The 25,320-nt window shown below is 36.0% G+C and overlaps 6 protein-coding genes across 14 annotated transcripts; 3 read left to right on the plus strand and 3 right to left on the minus strand.

Annotated features, from left to right (window-relative positions):
- Position 1: 1 nt before the first annotated feature.
- LSm7 (U6 snRNA-associated Sm-like protein LSm7) lies at positions 2-698 on the plus strand. Of its 2 annotated transcripts, none has more exons than XM_034320252.2 (3): positions 2-145; positions 309-492; positions 559-698. In XM_034320252.2, exons 1-3 carry the CDS (start codon positions 140-142, stop codon positions 696-698), a joined length of 330 nt encoding a protein of 109 aa, XP_034176143.1. In that variant the 5' UTR covers positions 2-139. The 2 variants fall into 2 exon arrangements, with proteins under 2 accessions (XP_034176143.1, XP_076547956.1); XM_076691841.1 differs by having other exon boundaries at positions 7-145; positions 312-492.
- A 243-nt stretch (positions 699-941) lies between these two features.
- On the minus strand, positions 942-5,308 carry ChLD3 (Chitin and LDLR binding deacetylase 3). The gene is made up of 10 exons (XM_034320236.2): positions 4,095-5,308; positions 3,691-3,828; positions 3,506-3,610; positions 2,761-2,904; positions 2,278-2,460; positions 2,055-2,193; positions 1,848-1,969; positions 1,543-1,772; positions 1,290-1,460; positions 942-1,220 (listed from the first exon to the last, which is right to left on the minus strand). The coding sequence occupies exons 1-10, from the start codon at positions 4,141-4,143 to the stop codon at positions 942-944; spliced, it is 1,560 nt and encodes a 519-aa protein (XP_034176127.2). The 5' UTR covers positions 4,144-5,308.
- Positions 2,690-7,766, plus strand: Scp1 (Sarcoplasmic calcium-binding protein 1). 2 transcript variants are annotated; one of them, XM_076691831.1, is made up of 5 exons: positions 2,690-2,812; positions 6,637-6,803; positions 6,869-6,998; positions 7,069-7,172; positions 7,548-7,766. In XM_076691831.1, the coding sequence occupies exons 2-5, from the start codon at positions 6,681-6,683 to the stop codon at positions 7,674-7,676; spliced, it is 486 nt and encodes a 161-aa protein (XP_076547946.1). In that variant the 5' UTR covers positions 2,690-2,812; positions 6,637-6,680; the 3' UTR covers positions 7,677-7,766. The 2 variants fall into 2 exon arrangements, with proteins under 2 accessions (XP_076547946.1, XP_034176136.1); XM_034320245.2 differs by lacking the exon at positions 2,690-2,812 and adding an exon at positions 5,405-5,763.
- A 4,032-nt stretch (positions 7,767-11,798) lies between these two features.
- On the plus strand, positions 11,799-14,275 carry LOC117602379 (uncharacterized). Of its 3 annotated transcripts, none has more exons than XM_034320307.2 (6): positions 11,799-11,940; positions 12,020-12,131; positions 12,293-12,646; positions 12,722-13,000; positions 13,094-13,392; positions 13,456-14,275. In XM_034320307.2, the coding sequence occupies exons 1-6, from the start codon at positions 11,849-11,851 to the stop codon at positions 14,273-14,275; spliced, it is 1,956 nt and encodes a 651-aa protein (XP_034176198.2). In that variant the 5' UTR covers positions 11,799-11,848. The 3 variants fall into 3 exon arrangements, with proteins under 3 accessions (XP_034176198.2, XP_034176199.2, XP_034176200.2); XM_034320308.2 differs by having other exon boundaries at positions 12,293-12,634; XM_034320309.2 differs by lacking the exon at positions 11,799-11,940 and having other exon boundaries at positions 12,055-12,192.
- Positions 13,306-17,284, minus strand: LOC117602381 (cilia- and flagella-associated protein 107). Of its 3 annotated transcripts, XM_034320312.2 has the most exons (7): positions 16,835-17,284; positions 16,384-16,446; positions 16,156-16,301; positions 15,945-16,075; positions 15,668-15,859; positions 15,435-15,586; positions 14,726-14,848 (listed from the first exon to the last, which is right to left on the minus strand). In XM_034320312.2, exons 2-6 carry the CDS (start codon positions 16,412-16,414, stop codon positions 15,493-15,495), a joined length of 594 nt encoding a protein of 197 aa, XP_034176203.1. In that variant the 5' UTR covers positions 16,415-16,446; positions 16,835-17,284; the 3' UTR covers positions 14,726-14,848; positions 15,435-15,492. The 3 variants fall into 3 exon arrangements, with proteins under 3 accessions (XP_034176202.1, XP_034176203.1, XP_034176201.1); XM_034320311.2 differs by lacking the exon at positions 14,726-14,848 and adding an exon at positions 13,306-13,419 and having other exon boundaries at positions 16,156-16,446; XM_034320310.2 differs by having other exon boundaries at positions 16,156-16,446.
- A 1,288-nt stretch (positions 17,285-18,572) lies between these two features.
- Khc (kinesin heavy chain) lies at positions 18,573-25,277 on the minus strand. Of its 3 annotated transcripts, none has more exons than XM_034320296.2 (12): positions 24,533-25,277; positions 23,380-23,521; positions 23,130-23,303; positions 22,783-23,051; positions 22,229-22,712; positions 21,594-22,144; positions 21,394-21,534; positions 21,039-21,323; positions 20,666-20,851; positions 20,387-20,590; positions 20,034-20,328; positions 18,573-19,791 (listed from the first exon to the last, which is right to left on the minus strand). In XM_034320296.2, exons 1-12 carry the CDS (start codon positions 24,689-24,691, stop codon positions 19,715-19,717), a joined length of 2,967 nt encoding a protein of 988 aa, XP_034176187.1. In that variant the 5' UTR covers positions 24,692-25,277; the 3' UTR covers positions 18,573-19,714. The 3 variants fall into 3 exon arrangements, with proteins under 3 accessions (XP_034176187.1, XP_034176186.1, XP_034176188.1); XM_034320295.2 differs by having other exon boundaries at positions 22,223-22,712; XM_034320297.2 differs by having other exon boundaries at positions 18,573-19,849; positions 22,223-22,712; positions 24,533-25,275.
- Positions 25,278-25,320: the final 43 nt, after the last annotated feature.

A 25,320-nucleotide genomic window follows, 5' to 3' on the forward strand; every position in this document is an offset into this window, starting at 1 on the left:
GCGGGAAAGAATCGAGAATCGATATTTGAAAAATTCAAACAAGAAATATAACCTATAAATCAAATGGTGATTTAAAATGCGTTATAGCCGCTTACAAACTCGGTAGCGTAACGTTCCTGGTTAATAAAAAAGGCAAAAAATGTCTGTAAGTATAGAGAAAATAGCTTGATACCTTTCACCTTGTTAAAAAAAAATCAATAGAATGGTCTGATTGATACGTTTCCTTTTACAGGCGACGAAACAGGTAAAGGTTTGTTATTCTAATAACATAACCCTCAACTCCTTCAATCTCTTTATGTTTCTTACAGCAGCAAAATGCTCACGGCGAGCCTAAAGAGAAAAAGAGGAAAGAGAGTATCCTTGATCTTTCGAAATATTTGGAGAAAAACATTAGAGTGAAATTTGCTGGAGGAAGGGAAGCTGCAGGAATTTTGAAAGGCTACGATCCCCTTCTCAATTTGGTATTAGACAATACTACCGAATACCTCAGAGGTAATTTCATCAAGCATATGCTGGTTACAATGTTTTAATTGTTTATTACAATATTTACATTTATAGATCCTGATGATCCATACAAACTGAATCAAGATACTCGTATGTTAGGCTTGGTTGTATGTAGAGGTACGTCTGTGGTACTCATATGCCCGGTAGATGGAATGGAATCTATTCAAAATCCTTTTATACAACAGGAAGGTTAAACAAATTTGTTTTTATAAATCAAGGTTCTATAAGAAGTATAAGCTTGTAAGGAACCTGATTTATAAACTGTAACGTTTGGATGAATTTGTTACAATAAAACTAGAAGTAATTTTTTTATGTTATAAATTATGTGAACTTATGATAATGGAAATGTGTAGTAAATACACATGATTTTCTTATAAAAATACAAACACAGGTTTGTTTGTTCCTTTCTAAAGTAAATGTAATAACTTATTACTGCATTATTCCAATCCAAATTCGTTTCTTAACCATGGATATTCTTTAGGGCATTCGAAACAAGTGTGTAAATACCGATACGATTTAAGTACTCTACTTGGTAACTTACAACTACTCGGTAAATCACAAGCCACCTCAAACGGTTGAAATTGATACGTGCCACATTGCCAAGGCTCGAAGTTATCGATTGCGTTCAAGGAAGTTGGTTGACGTATCCACTCGATCACTTGATGACTCGTTACGAAATACACGTCGCTTAGACGAAGTACATCGTCCATGAATTTCTAAGAGGAAATAAATCCAATCGATCAACAGCGTTAAGGCATTTAAGTCCGAGCTTACAAGCTACTTACGTTAAACGCATAAAAATACGTTGGTTCTCGAAACCAAGATGCATGGAAATGTAATCCAAAAGGTGCACGATTGCTGTGATAATGCCTTTTAAAATTCAGCATCAATATTCCATACACATCTTCTCCAGATAAATTCGAAGAGCAGATGTCCATTTTTGTACAAACGTATTCCTGACATAGATATCTTTTGTAGTGCTGTTGTTTTGTTTGAAGGCATCGTAAACAAGCGTTACTTCATTCTTGGCTTACTTACACCTGCCAAAAGTTGATTTAGTGGTAGTTCCCAGATCCCTGGGTACGCACGGGTTGGACAAAGCTGTTCAGGACCTACGCAATCATGCGGTGGCCTGTAATCCAATGTGTACGGCCAGATAGGAGGGTCGGAAAACGGTGCCAGCATGGATGAGTCGTAAACGAATCCGAACTCTGACATCATTAGGAACTGTCGGTTCCAACCAACGCGCAGAAAAGGTGCCCTCAAACCTACCCGGTTTCAAATCAATCTAATTGGAAACGAAGATGATAAAATACGAAGCCTGCAAAGAAATCATCGCTTGCCTTTGATGTCCTTCAAACGAACTGCAGCGTATTTATGAATAATATTCGCCACGCCAACCATCTCGTCGAACCAGTCTTCGATAGTGGCGTTTCGCGACCACCATTCCTCGGGACCTCGATGCCTGGTCAATTAGAACAAATTAGATAATTAACGCGTTCACTGCCACGGTGAAACCAGCAGAGTATGTAACAGCAAGGAACTCTTACGTGACGGAATGCGCGGCAATTTCATGCCCGATGTTCCACAAATACTGTACGTCCCTGTAATTCGTATACTGGTGGCTAACATAAAACGTGCCACGAACCGGGCATCCGTTTGGATTTTTCCTGTCGCTTGAGAAAATTTCTAAAAATCAGATCAAAAGCGATAAGCGTCCAGCTTTCTCCGATCAAGGTATACACTTGACGAAATAAGGCCACGCTTTCTTACTTGAATAGAGTTCGAAATTCTCTGCGTTTACTGCATCGTCAAACGTAATCGTTATCATCTGAGGAACAGTGGAATCAGTCAGATTACCAGGAATTTCTGTTCCATCCTCGGAGCACCAACAATTCGGCAAGTGGCATTCTTTGGGATTACAAGTCGACGCACCGTTTGGATCGTTTCGAACATCTATAAATTAATTATTTGGACTAAAATGATTTTTCAATTGAAAATAGAAAATTAAACGATTCGAGTAATGGCCAGGTCTGGTTCAGAATTGTGAGGGGGTCCCGGGGCCCTCCCTATAGCCCCAGTGCAAGCCACCATGGGGGTTTTAGCGGATAAAAATCCCGCACTCCCTTGGGCCTCCCTAGGGGGGCTGGAGGTGTCTTTGGAAGATTTCCCCCACGTAAAAAAAAAAGAAGAAAGGTCTGGTTCAGAATAGACGTAGAAAGAACGGTGAACATTGAACTTGCAAGTATTTCTTACCGCACCAGCCTTCGTCAGAGCCATCGGGACAATCGACACTACCGTCGCAAAAGTATGTAGCCGGGAAGCAAGTTCCATCGCCGCAAGCCAAATGCTTCTCATCGCAATCGCCGTTCTTCAGCAGCGGTCTCGGTGGTTGCGTCTCTATAAAACGCTTCAGAAAGGAGCATGGTAGAAAATGGACAAATTGATGGTTCTTCTGACAAGCAAAATTCTAATGGATAACTCGTAGAATCGTCTGGTGTTAAATTTTTCCTTGTCGGAAGTAGCAGGAATTTGATCATTTTCTGCCATACTTCTTTCTAATCTCAATTTGCTGAATCGATCGGTTAAAAATCTATATATTAAAAAAATTTATGAATTCTATTCCGAGTTCGTCCGGCAGTTCTATCCGCCCGATTTGCATTATTTCTTTTTTTTTAATGAAAGGTATTCTTGCATAGATAACGCAACAAGCATTGGAATACAATCTACCTTTCGCCCCTCTTAAGTTATATACTCAAACGTGATTTTTCTGGAATTTCTCTCCACTCAAAGCTTCTTATCTCCGGTTCTAATTAAGGTACGATGTTCGTTTTTGTCTAAGAACACTCAGCGAATCAAGCTCTTTCATTTGAGCTATTGACCAGTTACATTGGATGACTTGACAAAGTTGAATTTCAATTTTTCTAATAATTTATATAAAAATTGATGTTCGAATGCGAATTTTTCGCACGGGTCAACTAGTATAATATAAATCGTGTACCTGAGGTCACGTCACAGTTATCAACGTTTGCTTTGAAGTCGCATATCTGTCTAGAAACATCGAACAGCAATCCCTGTGAGCACTTGAATTCAAACACCTCGTTGTCTGAAGAAACAAAAGTGATCGATCAATTGAACCGACCAATTGGGTTTTGAAAAAAATGGAACATCATTGTTCATAGTCACCTAAGCACAAGTAATACTTGGCACATTCTGTTGGAGACCAAACGTTGTGAGCCGGTGTATTCGGATTTCGATAGAACCTCTTGTCGTCGATGCACGACGGCGTTACTTCCGGTTTCTCTTTTCCCTCCGACGTGCTCGCTGAAAGGTACATACGTATATTCAAAAATTAAAACTGAATGATCCTCGAGTTTCTGCCAAAACTATCTTTGTCTCGTCTTCGACGCGCTAAATGTGCTAAACAAATATATCAAGTAAATGCGCGCTCCGGTATTGTTTTCAAATTTCGAAGAACCCGAGATGCGGATAATTGAAAATGTTTCGTGGCCTTTGGTATCGAAATAACACCGTAGCTTCTGGAGAAATCTACCGAGAAGATTATCACTCGAGAACGCGTCGAAACTCACCGAAAAAGAGTAACGCGATGAAAATCAACGAACGCAACTTCGAACTCATGTCAATCGATCAGTAAAACGTTTCGTTTCTCGTTCTTCCTACGAGAGCAGCTCGCACTTTCCAACTGACACCTCCCTCCAGAGGCGAGCCTTATACGACCGGGTATTCGCTTTACCCGTTCATCTTCCGCCTCGCTTATTTTCACTGAGCGTCGATCGGGAAAATGTGGAGCAAGCGAAAAATCGACGAGTTTCATTTCCTCCTTGCAACGCAATCAAGCCTTAGGGGAACTTAAGGTTTAGTCCTTAACTTGAATTGGTACGTTAACCATGAAAAGACAAGAATTTTCTACGCAAGTTGGTCATTATACAAAGAACTCGAGTGGAAATTTCTTGTAACCTTTAACGACAGAACATTCTACGCGTTACACAAAGTTGAATGTTCTACGTAAAAATCTACGCATCGGCAAGAGGATGCTGTCTTCTACTTTGCCAAACGAACGATGATGCAACCACGTAAAATTGGTATTTTACAATAGACACACGCCGAGTTTCTGTTCAACCATTCCGTTCATGAGTAACACGCGAGCATTGGGATTTTCGAAGGTCAGTGATTGCGAATTGTAAAACGTACGAGTGTCAGAACTCGGCTAAAATCTCATCGACTGAGTTAATTTGTTCCAGATGACGGTAGGCTGGCGCAGTTCGAAGATATATTTAAAATATTTTCGCTCTTCCTTTAAATGTCTCTATAACTGTTCTCGTCGATTACCAATGTTATAGCTGAAATAACAGAGGTGTGCTGTACATTCTCGAATACTAAGGACGATGCTTGTCAACGCTTCTAATTAACCATCATCGATGAATGATTTACTCTGCTTGATGTAAAGCACGGCGGACAGTACATATAGTGTTACTTTTGCAATTCTGTAATTATTGTCTCTAGGCTGGCAGCCAAAGAAACAGAAACCAAGAAATCATTAGAACTTTTGTTTGTTCTATCACTGATGGAAAATAAAATCCTCCAGTTGAAGTTGGGAAAAAATGAATTAACGTAGGAATAGAAGGGATAGGAAACATATTTATGGGCTAGGAGAAATTATCCCTTTCTCTATGGCATCCATCTGTTGTAACTCATCTACCGTGTTCTTTCTTTGTTCTTATATCAATCATACGTCGAGTCTGCGTAGCGAAAGACGAGACACGTCGAGCGATGAAAGCCGGCGAAAGCGAATTACTTTCAGCCGAGTTCGGTGACTGTGTCATGGTGACACCGGCACACCACCTGAGGCGAACCCCTTCCCTTTGTCGCGAGCAACATCACCGTGTCCTTCTCTTAGGGGGGGTACTCTAAACTTAGATACGACTCGAGGAGACTCGATTTGAGTTCAGTACAAAACCACCATCCTCTCGAGCCACTTTCTCTCTCTCTTTCTCGCGGTTTCGTGTTTGTCGCGGCTCGTTGAAATTTCCAATAACGAGAGCTGCTGTAAACGTTCCGCTCTGATCATCTTCGATCTTCGTATAACAGAGGGAGACGTTGAAGAAAGAACACGAGTCACGCAGCGTCAAAGAAAACTGTAATACAAGCAACAGAAAGTTGGTATTGACAGAAAAATAACTCGGAGAATGGCGTACAGCTGGGACAATCGAGTTGATTTCATTGTCAGGTTCCTTTATGGTTAGTACTCGGTCATTTCTGTATGGCAAGTACCACGTGTGACGCTACATTTTTTTTTTTTTGAGAATCCATGCACCTTGTACTGATCGGGAGCATGTACCACTCTTGCGGAATTTTATGGAAGTTTCTTTTTCCTGATAAAACAGCATCGTTGCATCGGTTATTTATCCCCTGCTCAAGAGTGAGTGTGTACGCTCTAACAAAGTTGTTCGATTAATAAAATAAGTTCGAAGGAACGAGAAAAGCTTCGTTCTTTTGGCTCCCAGAGTGTCATACTTGTTTAGGATTTAGGTTGACTTCAAAGTATACCACGCTGTCGTCGTAACGTCTGCAATTGACCGATGCCAAATTTAAGCTTGGCTCTAATTTGTTTTACGAATTATTCTACTCGGCCTTTTTCACGAACAATAACATTTATAACTTATCCTGTATTAACAATTACCTATGCGCGTATTTAAGGTTATTCGATAGTAGAAACGAGCTCCAAATGAAAGTCTCCGAAGTACGAGACCGCTATTTTGAAATTTGTCGAAGATCGATATAATCGATTACATCGCTGCGCCAACGGAATCGATGATTTGGTTAGGTCGATAATCGAATCGACCCATCCCATCGATATATATGATGTGTGTTTCGAATTAGATCGAACGACTGGTCTTCGAATGTTGGACTTATAGTGACAAAGGTCAACATTTGCCAAAAATTGAAATATTTGGAGCATGTCCAGACGTGTAACGACAAAAATTTCTTTAGACACAAATTGGCACCGACCGATCGATTAATTGGCTGACTTGCACGCATTGGCTTTTATGTTTTGTGTAAATACGAAGCGAATTAACAAAATATACTTAAAACGGTGCTTACCGTATCTAGATACGGATAACAATGGTAGACTGGAGAAGCACGATTTCGAGTGCATGGCGCTGAAAATGACTCTGATCGAGGGTAAAGGAGAATTTAGTTACAGTCGGTATCAGGAAAATCTACACATCATGCTCTCTTTATGGGAAGAAATTGCGGAGCTTGCGGATTTTAATAAGGTAAAATTCATAGAGCGATACCATGCTATTCTTCTTTGTCACTCACTTTTATATCTCTTATTCAGGATGGTATCGTAACTATAGCAGAATTTAAAGATGCGGTTCAGAAAAGTTGCGTCGGAAGAGAGTATCAAGATTTTCCACAAGCGATGAAGATGTTTATCGATAGTCATTTTAAAATCGTAGATTTAAATGGTATTACAAAATGATAATCCATGCTTTTGGCTATCATAACAAATTTGATACATCGTTCTTTCGTTCTCAGACGACGGTGTAATCGCTGCCGATGAATTTCGCTACAATTGTGTAACAAGGATTCCCGTAGATAACGTGAACATTTTAGACGAAGCCTACCAGAATCTTCTTAATGTAAGCTCGTGTTTCGAATGATTTAAAGGCCGCTTAATCGGATTTGCTATGCAACCTTTTCGCTGTCTCGCGTCTATATATAGAACTGTTTTTGATCCTTGACCTAGCAAACGATTCATTTTGTATGAAAATACGAAATTGTTTAAAGAGCTTTTCTAAACTAGTCATAACACTTGCTGTTAATAATATCAGAGACACAAAAAGAATAACAAGATCAATAAAAGCAAAACTACATTTAAGCTTGACATAAAGAACAATAGTTTGACTGCATGCCAACTTTAACGGTTATATTGTACATCCGATAGTTGGCGAAAGCATGTATCAGCAACCAAAAATGTTTGTACCGAGCTAACAACTTTATTTTTTCATTTACAGGATGACGATAGGAGACGCGGAGGATTGACTTTGTCTCGTTATCAAGAATTATATGCTGAATTCCTCGGTAATCCCGATGAAAATTGTAAAGCAGTTCACCTCTTCGGTCCCCTGCACGCTATGGGTTAACACTGTGGTCTGGGGATAAGGCCCACCTCCTGTGTACACGTACAAAAGACAATTTATGTAAGGATATAACACAATAAATGCCATATTTTATTGTAATAGTAGTGTTTCAATCACAAACCTCCCTTTCTTGGTCTTCTGGCGGATTCCAGCGGATGTCATACATCTAAGTATCACTTACATGACTGCATCCCTTACATCCCAGCATCCCTTACGTTACTCCTTTTTTTTTTTTTTTTTTTTTTTTTTACGTGGTGGAAATCTTCAGAAAGACACCTCCAGCCCCCCTGGGGAGGGGCCGGAGGTAGTGTGGGATTTCTACCCACTAAAACCACCACGGTGGCCGGCACTGGGGCCATAGACACGTAGACCGAGACACCCGCGCCCCTCTTTCTCGAGAGGGTCCGACCTTTGACCCTCCCCCATGTGCCAAGCTCCACCAACATCGGGGGCCACACCCGATGCCGGCACATCTAGGGCCACGTGCAGTGGAGACCGGGGCCCCAGCCCCAGCCCCCTAAGGCCCTGCGGCGCCGCTTCATCTTTTACATCCCGGCATCCCTTACATGCCTGTATTCCTTACATGCCTGTATTCCTTATATCCCTCCTTTCCTTACATGCCTGTATTCCTTACATCCCTCCTTTCCTTACATGCCTGTATTCCTTACATACCTGTATTCCTTACATCCCTCCTTTCCTTACATGTCTCCTTCCCTTACATCTCTGCATTCCTTACACCCCTCCATTCCTTACATCCCTGCATCCCTTATTTGCCTGTATTCCTTAAATCCCTCCTTTCCTTACATGCCTGTATTCCTTACGTCCCTCCTTTCCTTACACCCCTGCATTCCTTACATCCCTGCATCCCTTATATCCCTACATTCCTTACATCTTCTCATCCCTCACATCTCTTCATCCTATACATCCCTGCATCCCTTACATGCCTATATCCTTTACATCCTTGTATCACTTATATTCCTGCATTCCATACGTCCCACTAAGGCCTGCGATTTTATACAAATTTAGTTCCTTTTTTCGCCACCAGAGGGCGCTGATCCGACATCGAAATTTTAGTTCACATTTTTCCCGCCAGAGGGCCAGAAATGGAGCAAGCTTTAGTTCCTTTTTCCGAAACCAGGTGGCGCTGATCCGACATCGAAATTTTAGTTCACATTTTTCCCGCCAGAGGGCCAGAAATGGAGCAAGCTTTAGTTCCTTTTTCCGAAACCAGATGGCGCTGATTCGACATCGACATTTTAGTTCACATTTTTCCCGCCAGAGGGCCAGAAATGGAGCAGGCTTTAGTTCCTTTTTCCGAAACCAGATGGCGCTGATTCGACATCGACATTTTAGTTCACATTTTTCCCGCCAGAGGGCCAGAAATGGAGCAAGCTTTAGTTCCTTTTTCCGAAACCAGATGGCGCTGATTCGACATCGACATTTTAGTTCACATTTTTCCCGCCAGAGGGCCAGAAATGGAGCAAGCTTTAGTTCTTTTTTCCGAAACCAGATGGCGCTGATTCGACATCAAAACTTTAGTTCGCATTTTTCTCGCCAGGAGGCGCTGTTTTTTCGAAATTTTCGCGAAATTTTCGCGAAATTTTAACTTACCTTTACTTACCTTTACTCGAAGCAGTCGTAATAATTTATTTATTATAAAGGATGCAGAGATGTAAGGAATGTAGGGATGAAAACAATGTACGGATGAAAAGGGTGTAGGGATAAAAAGAATGTAGGGATAAAAAGAATGCAGGGATGTAGGGATGAAAAGGGTGTAGGGATGTAAAGAATGTAGGGATAGAAAGAATGCAGGGATGTAAGGGATGCAGAGATGTAAGGAATGTAGGGATGAAAAGAATGCAGGGATGTAAGGGATGCAGAGATGTAAGGAATGTAGGGATGAAAAGAATGTACGGATAAAAAGAATCCAGGGATGTAAGGGATGGAGAGATGTACCAAACAAGGGATGTAAAGGAATTCCGCAGGGGTCCGGGGCTGGGGCCCCGGTCTCCACTGCACGCGGCCCGAGGAATGCCGGCATCGGGTGTGGCCCCTGATGTCGGCGCAGTTTGGCACATGGTGGAGGGTCAAAGTACCTTCCCTACCGCCCTAGTGCAGGCCACCGTGGTGGTTTTAGTGGGTAAAAATCCCACACTACCTCCGGCCCCTCCCCAAGGGGGCTGGAGGTGTCTTTCTGAAGATTTCCACCACGTTAAAAAAAAAAAAAAAAAAAAAAAAGGGGGTAGTTATGGATTGCAGGAATGTAAGGAATGCTGGGATGGAAGAAATGCAGCGATGTAAGGGATACTGAAATGGCCTTGGCCTATAATGAGGGATAAAATTATATAAATAACTGAAAAAGGTAAAATAAATGGGGTCGTCGGCTACGACCCAGAAGAGGGATATAATCATAAATGCTATTCCCCTTCGATGAGCTTATTTAATAAGCAAAAAAAAATAAATGAAGTAAATTTAATAAACTCTGGAAAAAAATTGGACTGGTTGTGCCCTCTTCATACGGTCCTGATTTCATCCAGGGGTGTTAGGGACCCCGAAACACCAGTGACTATCTCTATATACCGACATATCATCCTGGGGTGTCTAGGACCCCGAAGCACCGATGACACTCTTCGCTTACCGACACTATGGCATTCGGGGTGTCTAGGACCCCGAAGCACCTTTGACACTCCCTGTATACGACATATGGTATTCGGGGTGTCTAGGACCCCGAAGCACCGACGACACTCTTCGCTTACCACCACTACGGCATTCGGGGTGTCTAGGACCCCGAAGCACCGTTGACACTCTCTGTATACGACATTATGGCATTCGGGGTGTCTAGGACCCCGAAGCACCGAAGACACTCTTCGTTTACCGACACTACTGCATTCGGGGTATCTGAGACCCCGATATACCGTTGCCGCATACCGATATTAAGCCACCGGGGTGTCAGGGACCCCAAAGCAAATAGCGAAATATAAGACCTAAAAACGAACAAATCGTGAAACTTACTTGTTCGGAATAGTGATGGGTTTGACCGGATCTAGCGAAATATAAGAACGGAAAACGAACAAATCGTGAAACTTACTTGTTCGGAATAGTGATGGGTTTGAGCGAATCTAGCGAAATATAAGAACGGAAAACGAACAAATCGTGAAACTTACTTGTTCGGAATAGTGATGGGTTTGAGCGAATCTAGCGAAATATAAGAACGGAAAACGAACAAATCGTGAAACTTACTTGTTCGGAATAGTGATGGGTATGACCGGATCTAGCGAAATATAAGACTTAAAAACGAACAAATCGTGAAACTCGCTTGTTCGCGGTAGTGATGGGTATGACCGGATCTAGCGAAATATAAGACCTAAAAACGAACAAATCGTGAAACTCACTTGTTCGGAATAGTGATGGGTACGACCGGATCTGTAGTGCATGCGCACAACAATTATTTATTATAAAACAAACTTGTAAATAATTAAGAAATTATTCACTCACAAACAATGAAAATAATATATTTGTTAATCACAAACGATTTCCAATCAATTACAGTTATCAGTTATCACAAAATCTGTTTATTATAAAAAATTACTACAAAGTTTCGGCTCACATCATGATTGAAGTAAAATTGCTAATTACAAAAGAACTAATTTGTCACAAACGTTAAAGATAGACTCACAATCAATCACAAACGATTTGCAAACGAAATACATTAAGAAAAATGAAAAATAATCATATTTTATTATTTCTTCCGGCTAGCTTCATGTAGGTCCAACCTCTTGGCATCCGGGGTACCAGGGACCCCGCAGCTTCGATGGCGCTCTCTGCATACCGACCTGAATCATCTTGGGGTGTCAGGGACCCCGAAGCGCCGGTGATTGCGGTAACGGTACTTGATAAATGCTTAAAATTTTATGAAATATAAGTGTAAAATTTGTCTTGAATGTTACTAACGCTGTAATTTAACCCTTAATTTAGATTTAATACAAGTAGTGAACATTGTTTTTCCATAATTGGTACAAAGTACATAATATTCAAGTGCTACGTACAAATTTACACGCCACGTGACTGCATGGTTTTTATACAGTGTGGAATACATAGGTTAAGGATCAGACACTTTAACCGGTTGGCGGGAGATGAACTTTGCCCTTAATTATTACATTTTCTTCACATAAAAAATGGAATTCGACTTGTCGTTTAATTTCCTATGCATATTTTCTATTATTTTGTTAATATTTGTCACAATTATCACCGTTGTTCAAAAACTAAAGTAAGCATATCTTCACATTTATTTCTTTCATTGATTATAATTATAAATATATCATATTTCATTCATGTATTATATTAAGATGGCCTGTAAAAGTAAACTGCTGGTTTTGTAATAATAATACTAAGATTTGGCGGCAACAGCTTAACTGGTGGATGTGTCCGCATTGTGAACAGTATAATGGTTTTTCCAAGGTAAATCAATATATTCAATTAAAATTTAATAGCACACCTAATTTGAATAAATATATGTATGGTATGTATTAAGATCTATATTTATAAAACGCAAAATTATTTTTAAAATTTCATGTGTTTGTAAATATTGTTTATATTTTTTGTTCCACATCAAATTTTAGAATGGTGATTACACTTATAATATACCAGAACAATATAAGACTTCAGATGAAATCAAAAGATACTGTACAGTCAACCAGGATACATCAATCAAGAAAGTTGCAAAGAATGATCTATGTACACAGTGTAATGTTAACGAAAGCTTAAAATTAGCCAAATTGTCAGACTACATACCTAAGAGTGAAAGAAATTATGAACATGAGATAAAACAGTACAGAAATATTTTAGAGCAGCAATATCCATTGTGTGCAAAGTGCAAAACTATAGTACATAGGGTATTAAGCAAACAAGCATTATGGCTTGCTCAATATAAAATGTTATTCTTTAAAAAGAAACCTTTTAATGTAATTGCTAATGTTGGTATTTAAATTTTATTAAGCAACAGCTTTAATCAAAATTACCTTTTGTCATACTTTTTTTATTCTTTGCAGGGTACAAAATATTCTGAACCAGTATGTAGAACAATCTCAACAATATTAGGCTCTATGGTGGCATATGATATGGATTTTGTATATTTGCCAATTGGAGGATTACTTTTTCAATTCTGTGCCTGTTGGTCAGCTTCTTCGAGAAAACATAATTCTGATTTATTGCTCATGTTTTTATGGATATGTACAATTGTACTTTTACCTTTTAAAGATGCAAAGTTGATTAAAACAGATTTACAGAATGCATGGTTTTCTCTTGAATATATAACACATTATCATATGGTATGCTAATCAATCGAAACAAAATATATGATGTTAAAATTTATATTTTATAAGATCATGTTAAGTTATTAATTTTCAATTATTCTTTTTTAGATAATGTTATTTGTCTTGGTTATAGGCTATATCAACATTAAGCCTAAATCCTATAAAAGTACATTGAATAAAAATATGTCATTCAAAAAAATTGAATCTTCCACAAAAGATACAGTGTTCACTGATTTATGTACAAAGACTTTAAATGAAAAGCACAATTTTAATTCTGAAGTTACCGATGATTTAAATAAAACAGTTACTAACCAATTGTTCTCACCACCAAATACAATGAAACACCATATGGCTCGTTACACCGAAAAGCCATTGAATTCAAAATCGGCAATTTTTCAAACCCCATTGTAAGTAATACAATTTCAAATAATTATCTATATAACATAAAAACAATGCATATTATATTACAGTAAAAATCACGAATCAGAGTTACCACAATCGTCTATTAAGGATAGTAATATGAAATTTAATTCTACTCCTTTAAATAAAAAGAATGTGATAGACAATTTCGCATTAAATGATAGTTTGGATACATTAAGTATGTTGTCGTTAAGCGAAAAGAAACCTAAATATGTAATTAAAGCACCCAAGATTTTTGAAAAGAAAGTGTATGGTACAAGCAGCCTTGACCTTTTCAAAAAGTCTGGCAAGAGGCACATTTTATCGCCACCGAAATTAAAAACGGTTACGCAAACATCGTGGGTAGCTGGTGGTTATTGGCAAGAGGACATTGATGTACCATCATTATCTAGATCATCCAGTCAAAGCTCTGGGTTTGGTTCTACGTGTTCTAACTTTGCTCCATCCAGAGAACCATCCGTACATGAATTTGATCAATGTTCGGTTATGTCAGATGTAACACAATCTTATTATACTTCGAGACAAAGTACTGTTCATCCTGTTGGATCATTCAATCAACAGAATGCATACTTATCATTTTCAGAGCCAAGAAATTCAGTTAGTAACCAAACAATGAAAGGGGCATCGCCTAATTTTTATGCGCCACAGCCGTTCGTACTGCCTGAGGCTTACAGAAAAAGTAATTCAGTTTATCTTGATCAGTCTTTACAAGGACAAAACATGAATGTAAGTGATATTAAAAATCCTTCTGAAATTCAAATGTTTCCTAGTCATACCACTATTGTAACAAGTCCTGTTTGGTTACCAGCTCTTTTATGTGGTTCACTTGTATTAAATATAGTAGTATTGTGTACTACTTTGTCACGTTGAACAGGGTATAAATTATCATTTTTCCATTATTCTTCCTTAATTCGTATTCGCTGTGTGTACGTATTTTAGTTATCAATCAAATATTACGTTGATCACTGTTTTTAACAAACGATAATTATTTTTAATATAGTAATCAATGAATAAAATAGAAACATTTCATCCTATTAACGAATAGACGTACTGCCAGTATAGTTTTCTGTTATCACAAATTTTTCTTAATATCATTTAGTTTTTTACTATAAATAAATATTATTTTTTTATTTTTATTTGTATAAAGTTTTGACAATAATCTGAATATTACGTTAAATGGAAAATGATAAAACATATGATACTGATTTGATAAGAAATTTGTATGACATTCGAAATTGTCGAACTTGTGATAAAGAAAATGGTCTCCATGTGTGTTCATTAGTAAGATATATACATAGTCCAACAAATTTAAGAACTAAGAATTAAAGAAATAATATGAAATTATGGTTTTCATATTGATAATTCTTCAGTTTTTATTAAAGACTAATGGTATTTTTCAATTCTTATAACTCACTACAATATGTTAATACGTCGTCTACAGTCCTGTTAAAATAATATTGTTATTGTAATATATGTTGATTTTTTGTGTAAATTTTGGTATTTGCAGTCTTGTACTGTTGTTTTATTCGAAAATAAAAACAATTTTTTTTTATAATCATGGACTTAATTTCAATATATTTTTAATTGTAATAAAAATGAAATTCCTTCCAATATTTTATAATTAAAACAACCGCAGGCGGTAAAGTACAAGTTAGCGATACCATAAGAAAATCAGAATCAGAATTAAAGTTTCAGTAATGTTGTTACCATATCTTGCAAAGATTTTGGAAAAAATAATTTTAAGTTTTTGTTAAACTGTACCATGTTTATAAACTTTAATATTTATAGCTATGTGCTTCCATACAAGTACTGCTTTTTTTCTATATACTAATGAATAAGACTGCTAATAACTTGCAATTTTTAATGCATTTAAGATAAGTAGTAAGAAATATCTGTCGTTCAACAATTTTGTATATGTGTGAATTATGAAATTTCTAGTGTTCTATATTTGTAAGAACTTATACATAACACGATTATTATGTTAAAACATAGCGTTAAAGTAATTTAATAAACATTGTAATATCTTTACCTGAGATATTAAATTTTTATTGAAGTTCACACTGTCCATTTGATTTTGAATTTATAATTTATCGTATAAATAAGCAATGCTTAGTATCTGCTAATTTACGTTCAAACTGTTTAAGATCCGGTACATTAAAATCCACTATTCGTCTGCGAAATCTTTATAAAAATTAAATCTTGTAATTATGTAGAAGTAATAGAATATTTACCATCGATTATGCTAATACAATTTTAACTTACTTAACGTTTTCTTTAGTATTTAGTGGTTTCGATGGCACAAATTTTTCTCTGTACGTAGTTTGCCATCGATATTTGGCTATTCCCTCTTTCGAATTTGCGTATATTTCTTCTTTCAACATATCTCCTAATCCAAATTCTGTTAATGTGCCGAAACTTTTTGTCAAATCTAATTCGGGAATCCATTGTCGCTGTCTCCAGGCGCAAAAATTTTATACCACTTTACCATTTAATTACTCACAGTAATATCCAATTACTTTGGTACATGAAGAAATTATACCTTGCATTATATGATCTAATTCTAGGTCCATGAAGAGTTTTTGGTAAAATATTATAACATAAATCATAAGTTGTTGTCATGTTGTTTCTATACTCCTCTCTGTGATCTAGTAATGTTTCTCGAGCCAAACCCTTATCATAAATTTATTAAAAAGTATTACTTGTTTGATGTTATTTATGTTGTTTATGGTAAATTATATTCCCTTCTGTACCTCAAGCATTAATTTGTTGTCCCACTTTGCATCCTGATTTGTTTGCCAAGTCTTATTTGTATGAACTATGTAATCTACATCATACGATGTTCTCCAATTATCAGGTTCAGGTGTATATACCACTCTGCGTTCAAACCAATTGCCTACTAATGTTTTTGGTGTATATTTATCTTCACTTAATACTGGTGCTCGATCGTATTTACTCTTTGGATCTAATTTTTCTCTTACATTTGTTAGTGACGATGAACTTCCTAAGCATTGTTGTTTCAAATTCCAGTGCATCACATCCATCTTTAAATGGTACAATAAGAAGTAAATGAATGAAATAAATATTTAGTTTATTGGAACATTGAACTAAGATTTAAATTATCATATATATTTACATAGATAACAATATTATAAAATTAATAAGGATAGTTAAATATTCATCGTCTGACTATTCAATAAATGCAAATATACAGATAATATAAATTATTTTATTATTAAATAAATATATTATCTAAGAATTAGTATTTAAAATTTAAATGATATTCCACTAAAAAATTACGTTGTGTTCTTAATGCAGACATCTTGATCTTATTAATCAAGTAATAGTAGTAATAAGAATGATAACAGTAGATAGATTTCTTAAAAGCAATTTTAATTAAATCAGAGTGCATCATCATAATTCATATAGTACCTTGCAGTTACAGCCTCTGTAAATTCTGCATACAAATTTATCGCCTAATTCTATGAAAATTCTTTAAATTTCTACTTTGTTCTACTTTCTGCTGCAGATGAGGTAGACACGAACAAGATCAAGGACTTGAAACAATATTATGATATCTAGACAAGACATCCAATAAAAGAGAATATATTATGTGCATTGCATTTTTATAGTAGATCTACTTCAATTTTTAAAGACTTTGCTTTGCACCATCGAGCTTCAGTATAATTTTTTAAACATGTCTGTAATTCATATGATGTGGAGTTTGATTAAATTAATGCATGTATGAGATTATACAATCATTTTTTAAAGCATAGATACACATACGTTTCTCAGTATGTTTCTAAAACAATGAAACGAATATCTACATCTGTCAACTTATTTATTTCCTTCACATCCGCATATTTCATACAGTTTACAAAAAAACGGCAGCAGTTATAGATCAACCTCGTCTTTAACAGTAATTCTTGTCTTCTTGTGTGAATATACCATTACAAGACAACTACTTTTTCTTTATTATAATTTTAAACACGTTTGATGTATTAAGAAAATAATAATAACTCTGGTATTCTCTGTTCGTTTTTTTTTCTTTTCATGCATAGTATATCGAGAACTTTCGATTAAAAAGATTTTCTTGACGAGCATCTGATTATTTAGGAATTTTTTATACAATAAAATTCGGTGAATCTTTTTAAGCTCCATTACCTGTTTTAAATTACACAAATCATACAAAATTATGAAGTAAAAAAATAATAAATACATATGTATGTAACAAAAAAACAAAATTTGTATAATTTGAATTAATTTAGTACGTTCCAAGCTCTGATTTACATACTCAAATGACTACCATCACTTTAGAAATTGTTCACCCATATCAAAAAAATCAATAATGTCTTTACAATATTCTATAAAAATAAATGTTATTTAATAAGGAAAAAACGGTTGATGCCCAAAATTCATAACTCAAAAGTTTAGCTAGGCTTTACAATTAAATAACTTAACAAAATATTATTGAACCACGCTTCATAATTCAGCAGATACATCGACACCTTATTTGCACGATAGAATGAAAATACATTATTGTATGATAATATTTTGAAAATTTTTAAGGCTTTGAAATACTAATATTAAGTGTATTTTGCGATAAATACATGTATTTGTAGCCTTTTACGTGTAGGGCGTTTTGCAAAGATAGTTTTCTTGATTTGCCAAACTAATGTAATGGGATACGATTATATTTACATACATTGGACAAGAATATTTCAATAATAATTGCACTCATTATGCACCACGCACTTGTCTTTGCATCATAGCAAACACAATTTCAACCTCGATATCACAAAAGTTAAAAAACGGAAGATGACAAAAATGATCTCGTATGGAAACATGATTTCTTTCGTTGTTCATTACAACGAAAGAGAATGATTCATAAAGAAAATGTTAATCCTTTTTGCCTACATACCATAAACGATCTGAGCGTAACAAGATTCCAGTGTATCAGAAAGCAAACAGGTATTTTGTTGCGCACAGTTTACAAAAACCTATATCTTAAATTAATAATATTTAGAATTCTCTTGTTCTAGACAATACATCAAGTACGTGTGGCTCATAAATTTCTAAGAGAACCATAAATAAACGTAATTACGAAAAGGATGTAAAAAGTATATATCGAAAAGCATTAATTATCGACAAATAGAATTAAAGATTAAAGTTTGCTATAAAAAAAAAAAAATTGAAGAAAAATGTGTATTCAACTATTACAATAAATGGAAAAGAAATATGCGTGAATAAATTTTCAGTGGCCTACAACAGGTTTTAGGAACTTAAGCAGACCTGTGCAATAGCTCTTAATTAGATGTACAATATACATCTAGGTAACTTCCGAGCATAAGCTCGCCATGAAGAGAATTGTAAACTAATTCGTTCACCTAAAACAAAGAACTTACAACAGACCAACTTTCGTCGGTCTGTAAATTGTAAGTGTAGTATAAAAGCCTCTGATATAAACAAGAATAAGCGATAATAAATTAATTTAAATTAGATGATTATATAAAGATCGATGCAATGAAAACTAGACTATTATTAATAAAATAAACGTGAAGGAAGATAGGGGTGAAATTGTTCTGTCGAAAAACGTTCTCTCATAAAGCCATTGGTTCTTGGACCCTTAATAATTAGAATAGCCAACAAACTTAACTACTGGTTAAGCGAGCTTTCTGCAAAGGTCCGGAAAAGTTTGTTTGTCGCGAATCCGTTAATAGCAATGGAGAGAATTCTTACAATTATAAATACTTATAAGCCACGATCATTCCTACAACTTTTTTTTCTTTTTCGAAGCCACATGTCCAATCGCATTTTACGTTAGCGATACCTACCAAATCTTAAATAGTACTGCCTCGTTCGTTCGCAAATTATTAATGCCGATAGCAGATTTAATCAGACTACTATAGACAAGTCAAAGAAATCATCTTTAGTCACTTTGAAGAATTACTTTTCTACCTTGTAATTAATGTAACATATTTCTCTTTTTGAAAAGCTGTTTAAACATTTGATACATAGAACATAGTGTACAAAAACTTTTATAGAAATAAATGGTACAACATTATTACGTGAGGCCTTTGCATGATTATTTGATAGACATTCACCTTTATTTATCGTGCATGATATTAAATTAAATAATTTATAAAAATTAACTATTTACAAATCGATAGGACATGCAGCATTAATTTCATAACTTAATGCACTTATATGAATATACCTAAGCACATGCTTGATTCGAGACAAATAAAAAGAACTGGCGGTGCTCCTTGCGGATATATTACGTCTATTACCCTTACTATATAATTGTAACATTTATGTGTATCCACTACAAATCAGAGTCTCTGGAACTCTTTTGTTTTCATTGATGAAAGCGTTCTTGCGTTCGTTTTCTGTAAAAGTGAAGGGTTTGGCATTATGCTCACGATCACTGTACGTTGTTACCCATATCTGAATAGAAACATGAAAAAAAATAAACAAATATCAAAACTGCATTAACAAAAATATTAATTAACTAAAACTTAGTTACTTAATAAGCGATACATATATACAAAAAAAAAGAACGTAGATAAAAACTTATTATTTTAGAGACATAAAGTAAATTTATAAATATCTGGGGATTATTATTACTTACCGCGATTCACTGTTCTAATAGCGTTAACATTAGTTAAATGATGTTGACCAGCTCTGATTGGCTTAGCAATCTGTGCACTAGGTCCACGACGGGCCAAATTCTTTTGCCTAACAGCTTCTTTGATTCTGTCTACCTCGTATTGGTAGCGTTTGCGATCTCGCATTGCACCTTCTTTGGCATCTCGCAATGCTGTTTCGAGGGCTTTTACACGTTCCATTGTAGCGCGCAATCTCTTTTCAAGTTTCGGTAATTCGCATCGAAGATCAGCATTATCCCTTACAAGTTGTTTGTGAACCTATTAAAAATAGATATGTTATAAAAAAAAGATCATACGATGACAATTTATAATATACCTTTGTAAGCTGATCCAAATTATTTTCAAGGAATGAAATCTTCTGTTTCTGAGTAAGTGATCCACCGTCGTCTTCGTTATCTTCCGCATTGATCGTCTTCTTTATTCTAGTCTGTAGATCTTGAACGAATAGTTTGCGTAAATTGTGCAGTGTTTGAAGTTCTTTGGCTACTGTTTCCTCCAGACCTTTGAGATCTTTTCGAGCCTACAAAAGACAAATCAAGTGGTCGATAAATCTTCCGGTTATTCGGTTATGTTTTATGATCAGATTTTTACGTACTTGTTCACGGCGTTCATTAAGTAAAATAAGTTCTTGCAGCTTAACAGACTTGTTTGCTTCTTCTTGTTTCAAACGTTCATAATCGGCCTGCATTTGTTGATGAGCTAACGTAAACTTCTGATTCAAGTCTTTAAGTTCGCTGATTAGATCTTGCTTCTCAGATAATTCATCTCTAAGCGCAGCGACCTGTAATAATATTCATACATTAGTAATAATGTATGACATTTACATATTTTAACACATTGTTAACCGGTCACGAGTTAATTCGTTTATTGAAGTTTATTTAGATTGTTTTACCTCCACGTGACATGAGATAGTTTCTGTGTAAAATTGTCGGTCAACAATGTGTTAATATAAATAAAAATAAGGTCACTTGTTTCTGATGAGCATCTCGCAATTGATCCATTTGTTCTTCCAGTGCCACTCTCATTTTTGTTGCTGCTTCCTTCTCTTCTGCTTTTTCTTTGTTGGTAACTGCCTGTACTTGTTCCGCAGCCTTCAGCTTGGCACATTCCTCGCGTAAAGCATCAACATCTTCTTCCAAAGCACGTTTGCGTGCTTCCGCCACTTTCATTGATTCTGTTAGCGTTTGCATGCGAGCTTCGTGTTGAGAAATTAATAAACGGCATTCGGCGAGATCTTTTTCATATTCAGCAACCTAAAATTTATGAATGAATATCATAATATATAACGCGATGAATTCAAAGAGTACGAAAACGAATACTCACTTTCTTGTTACAGTCTACTTGGAAACTTTCTAATCCTTGGCAACGTTGTACTAAATTCTTCACCTCTGATTTCATTTTGCTAATGAAAAGCCTAGCTACCGTGAATTCTTCTTCGAGTTTACCGTTACTTTCTTGCGCAACCTATGAAATATAATTGTTTAAATACCTCGATTGAGAAAGACTACAACTGATTTATGTACCTTTAAGTTTTCATCGCCGCCAATGGCAACTCCGATTTCGCCTAAATCTTTCAAGAAGTTCGCTAACATTTCAGCGATGCGTTTTCTTTGATGAGCAGACGTGTCCCGTAATTGTTGTAATTCGGATGTAGTACTATTTAATGCTGCCTGCTTCGACAAAAGTTCTTCCGTCAAAGATTCTAACTCCTTGTTCTTCATTTCAACCTCTTGAGATTTCTGGTCATAATTAACAGCCAACTCTTCCAGTGCTTGTAAAACTTCTTTAACTTCCTCTTTAGCATTTTCATGTTCTTGTTGTATTCGGTTCATTTCTTGTTGAAGTTTCTCGTATTCCCGTCCTGCAGTTGCGATTAATTCTGCTTGTTCGTCTATTTGTTCCTTCAAGTTCTCGACGTATTGTGATTGTTGATTAATTTCCTCGTCTTTGTCATCTAATTGCTGATAAAGTCTTTCACGTTCCTCTTCCAGTTTTTGTCTTTCTTCATTGGACAAGGAACCAGCCATCAGACTACCACCAGGAGTGGCTGGCATCGGACCATCGTCAATTTTACCTAAATACATAGTTTATATATTTACAATAACTATATAATTTATGAGATTACCCTTTAATATAATCAAGTGATTTATACCATTACCCTCAATGGACATATTAATTGGTGTTGTAACATCTGGCGCTTCCACCAAATTAACTTGTTCTTCAGGTTTAACTGTTTCACCCTGTCGCCAACGTGATAATTCAGCCTCCAATTTCTCAACTTTTCCTTTTAATCTAGCTGCCTTTTCTTTCTCCCTCTCATAGCGGCGTTTCCATTCTTCGGCCGTCAATTCTTCATTGACACACACAACATTCTTAATAGTCTTAGCGCGTTTACCAAAATCTAAAGTGGATTTCGTTTCAGATTCATTGAAACTAGCTGGCGAACAACAAATAATAATTGTTGTTCTAGCATTGCCACCAAGGGATTCTTGTAGAATTCTAGTTAACTTTGAATCACGATAAGGAATGTGAGTTTTGTTTCCATCGGCTAAAGCTGAAATTACATTGCCGAGTGCCGACAGAGATTTGTTAATATTTTTTGCTTCATCAAGCACAGTGCCCTCTGCTCCAGTTTTGGAAACCTAAGGTATAAAGTAAAAATTATACATTGTACAAGTGATACAATAGTTTATTTAAATAGACATAACATACCTTTTCTGAACCAGCCAAATCAACAAGATATAATTTTCCGGAAAGCTTTTTCTGATTCTCTAAATTCTCTTGTTTAACGTTTATTAGAAATACAGAATGTGAACGCGAACTGTGCTCGTTCATGTTGGTCACAGCAATATGCCTATTTGACTTTCCTTCTTCTATTACTTCAAACACTTCCTCGGGACTAGATACAAAGCGCTCTGTCGCACCTTTTACAAACGGAACTCGATTTTTATCTTCGTGTACACTTAGATTCACCTTAGAGACTGAAAAATACAAACGGTGATAACAGATCAAAACAATCAAATTTGATATGTTATAAAACTGTTTAACAACATTCTTACCATCAAGAAGATCTCTGATTTTATCCATGTAAATTTCAAAGTATGATACCTTAATATGGAATTCCAGATTTTCTTCCATACCATAGATATGATTAAAAATATCGTTAACAATTCTGGGTATAATACCCTGTTTATTTGGATCTCCGATAACACCCTCCATTGTGTGTGTTTTTCCTAATTGTATAGAAATATTTTATGAAGAAAAGTATGCCAAGTATTTATGTTTCATTCTTTACAAATTTTTCTTTACCTGATGATGTTTGACCATACGCAAAAATAGTGCCGTTGTATCCTGCCAATACATCTGTGACAATTGATCTGGCTGCTTCATTGTATACTTTGTCTTGAGTAGCATTTGGTTTAAATACTTTGTCAAAAAGGTATACCTTTCCCTAAAATAACATTTCAATATTAAATTAAAAAACATAAATTTGTTAATTTGAAAGTCAAATACAATAATTTTAAACAATGTGTATAGAATCAGTTAAAAATTACATAAGAAAGGACATGTGTATGTTATGCACATATATTTCTAAATCTTTATATGGTACAGAAAAGAATACAGCAACTAGAAGAACATTTGCCCTGAATAGAGCTTTGTTCCATGAAGCTCTTGAAACAATAGCAATATCTTTGCTAAGTTTTAAAGGAGATCAAAAGGCTTTCATACAAAGTAATGTATCAAGGAAGAGGATAGGAATATTTATTTAAAACCACATGTAATCATCTTAATCTTACAACATGAAATCTGAAAGTAATAACACTCTATTATCAGTTAGAGAAATACTAATCATTTGATAACAATCTTTTCATACTTTATCTATGTCCCTTTACACAATATAAGTTAATTTACTTTTGAATATGATTTAATCTTGTATTCTATTCTTTGTAAATGTATAATAAGAAATAAGGAATTGATAAGAACTAAAAAATACAGAATCATTGATTAGAATAAAATCTGAATAAAAATTTAATGAAATATTTCGCGAACTTGAAATGAACATCGCAGGAATAACCAATTCGGCGAGAGCATAATTTAAAACACCAAAAAAAAATAGTTATCTTTGCGTTTAAAAAAAAAAAAAAAGGTCGATAATTTGAGCGCGTATCTATTTCGAAATTAAGGTTTAATCAGCCGTTTAAATAGGTGCGTCAACGAGCACTAATACAGGCGGAATAAAATCGATTTCGCCGAAAATAACAAATGTGAATCATCGCAGATTGTTCGAAATATGTTGAAAACGATGTTAAATTCATAGCATGCGGTTTGCGGACGGGATACTGCAGAAGAAGAAGGACTTGAAAAGCAGCTGTCAGCTGTGTGCGGTGACATCACACGTAGGCTGGACATGGGTTAATGAGTGTAATAACTAAAAAATACCAATGACGTATGTAAAACCTACCCCGATGGAAATGCAATTTTCGTCACCGCCGGAAGGGAACTTGACGATGAACTTCGAGCCAGCCTTTTCCTCAGAGTCGTTCAACGGTCGAAACCTACAAACTACCTTAATACTGTCCTCCGCGGCAATCTCACGCTCCCTCGGCGTCTCCATTGCCATATTTTGGTAGTTCGGATTCGTGACACAAGTTCCTTAGTTCTTCTAATTAGTCACACTTAAGAATGATTACCGATATCCCGTAGAGTGCATAGGCGACGAGATGATCTCGTGAACCGCATGAAGAACCACTACCGTCTCTCTGTCACAAACCACAGCCCGTTTCGGAGCCAGTAAAGATGGCTGCCGTTGCTTGATGATTTTTGCGGGTGGACTGATTTGCGTGTGCAAAGGTGAGAATCGGATATCGCACTTATGATAGACCGAGAAAGGAACATGGACGATAGGATACTCGCGGCGATATTAATTTTTAATACATCGCTACTCTAAACTATGTACGCAAATGCTTTTTGATTATATTCAGTTCTATAAAAAAGCAATTGATCAGAAGTCTAGGCAAAGTTTTAGCGCAAACGCGTCGAACTAAAACGTGCGCGCGCGCTGTACAATACTCGCTTGCTTGCGCATTCGAAATATTGCCGACGAACATTGTATGTTCTCGGGGCTGTAAACCTTCGTAAACGTAGCTTCTCACATTTCTTTTTTAAATTGCCTTTCTTCTTTTAGCGAATCATGTAGAAATTTCTAATCAAACATTATCTTTAAAGAGCACTTCTACCTGTGGTCAAATC

Source organism: Osmia lignaria, chromosome 13 (genome assembly GCF_051020975.1).
Source record: "Osmia lignaria lignaria isolate PbOS001 chromosome 13, iyOsmLign1, whole genome shotgun sequence".
In the NCBI taxonomy this organism is placed as follows: Eukaryota; Metazoa; Arthropoda; class Insecta; order Hymenoptera; family Megachilidae; genus Osmia; species Osmia lignaria.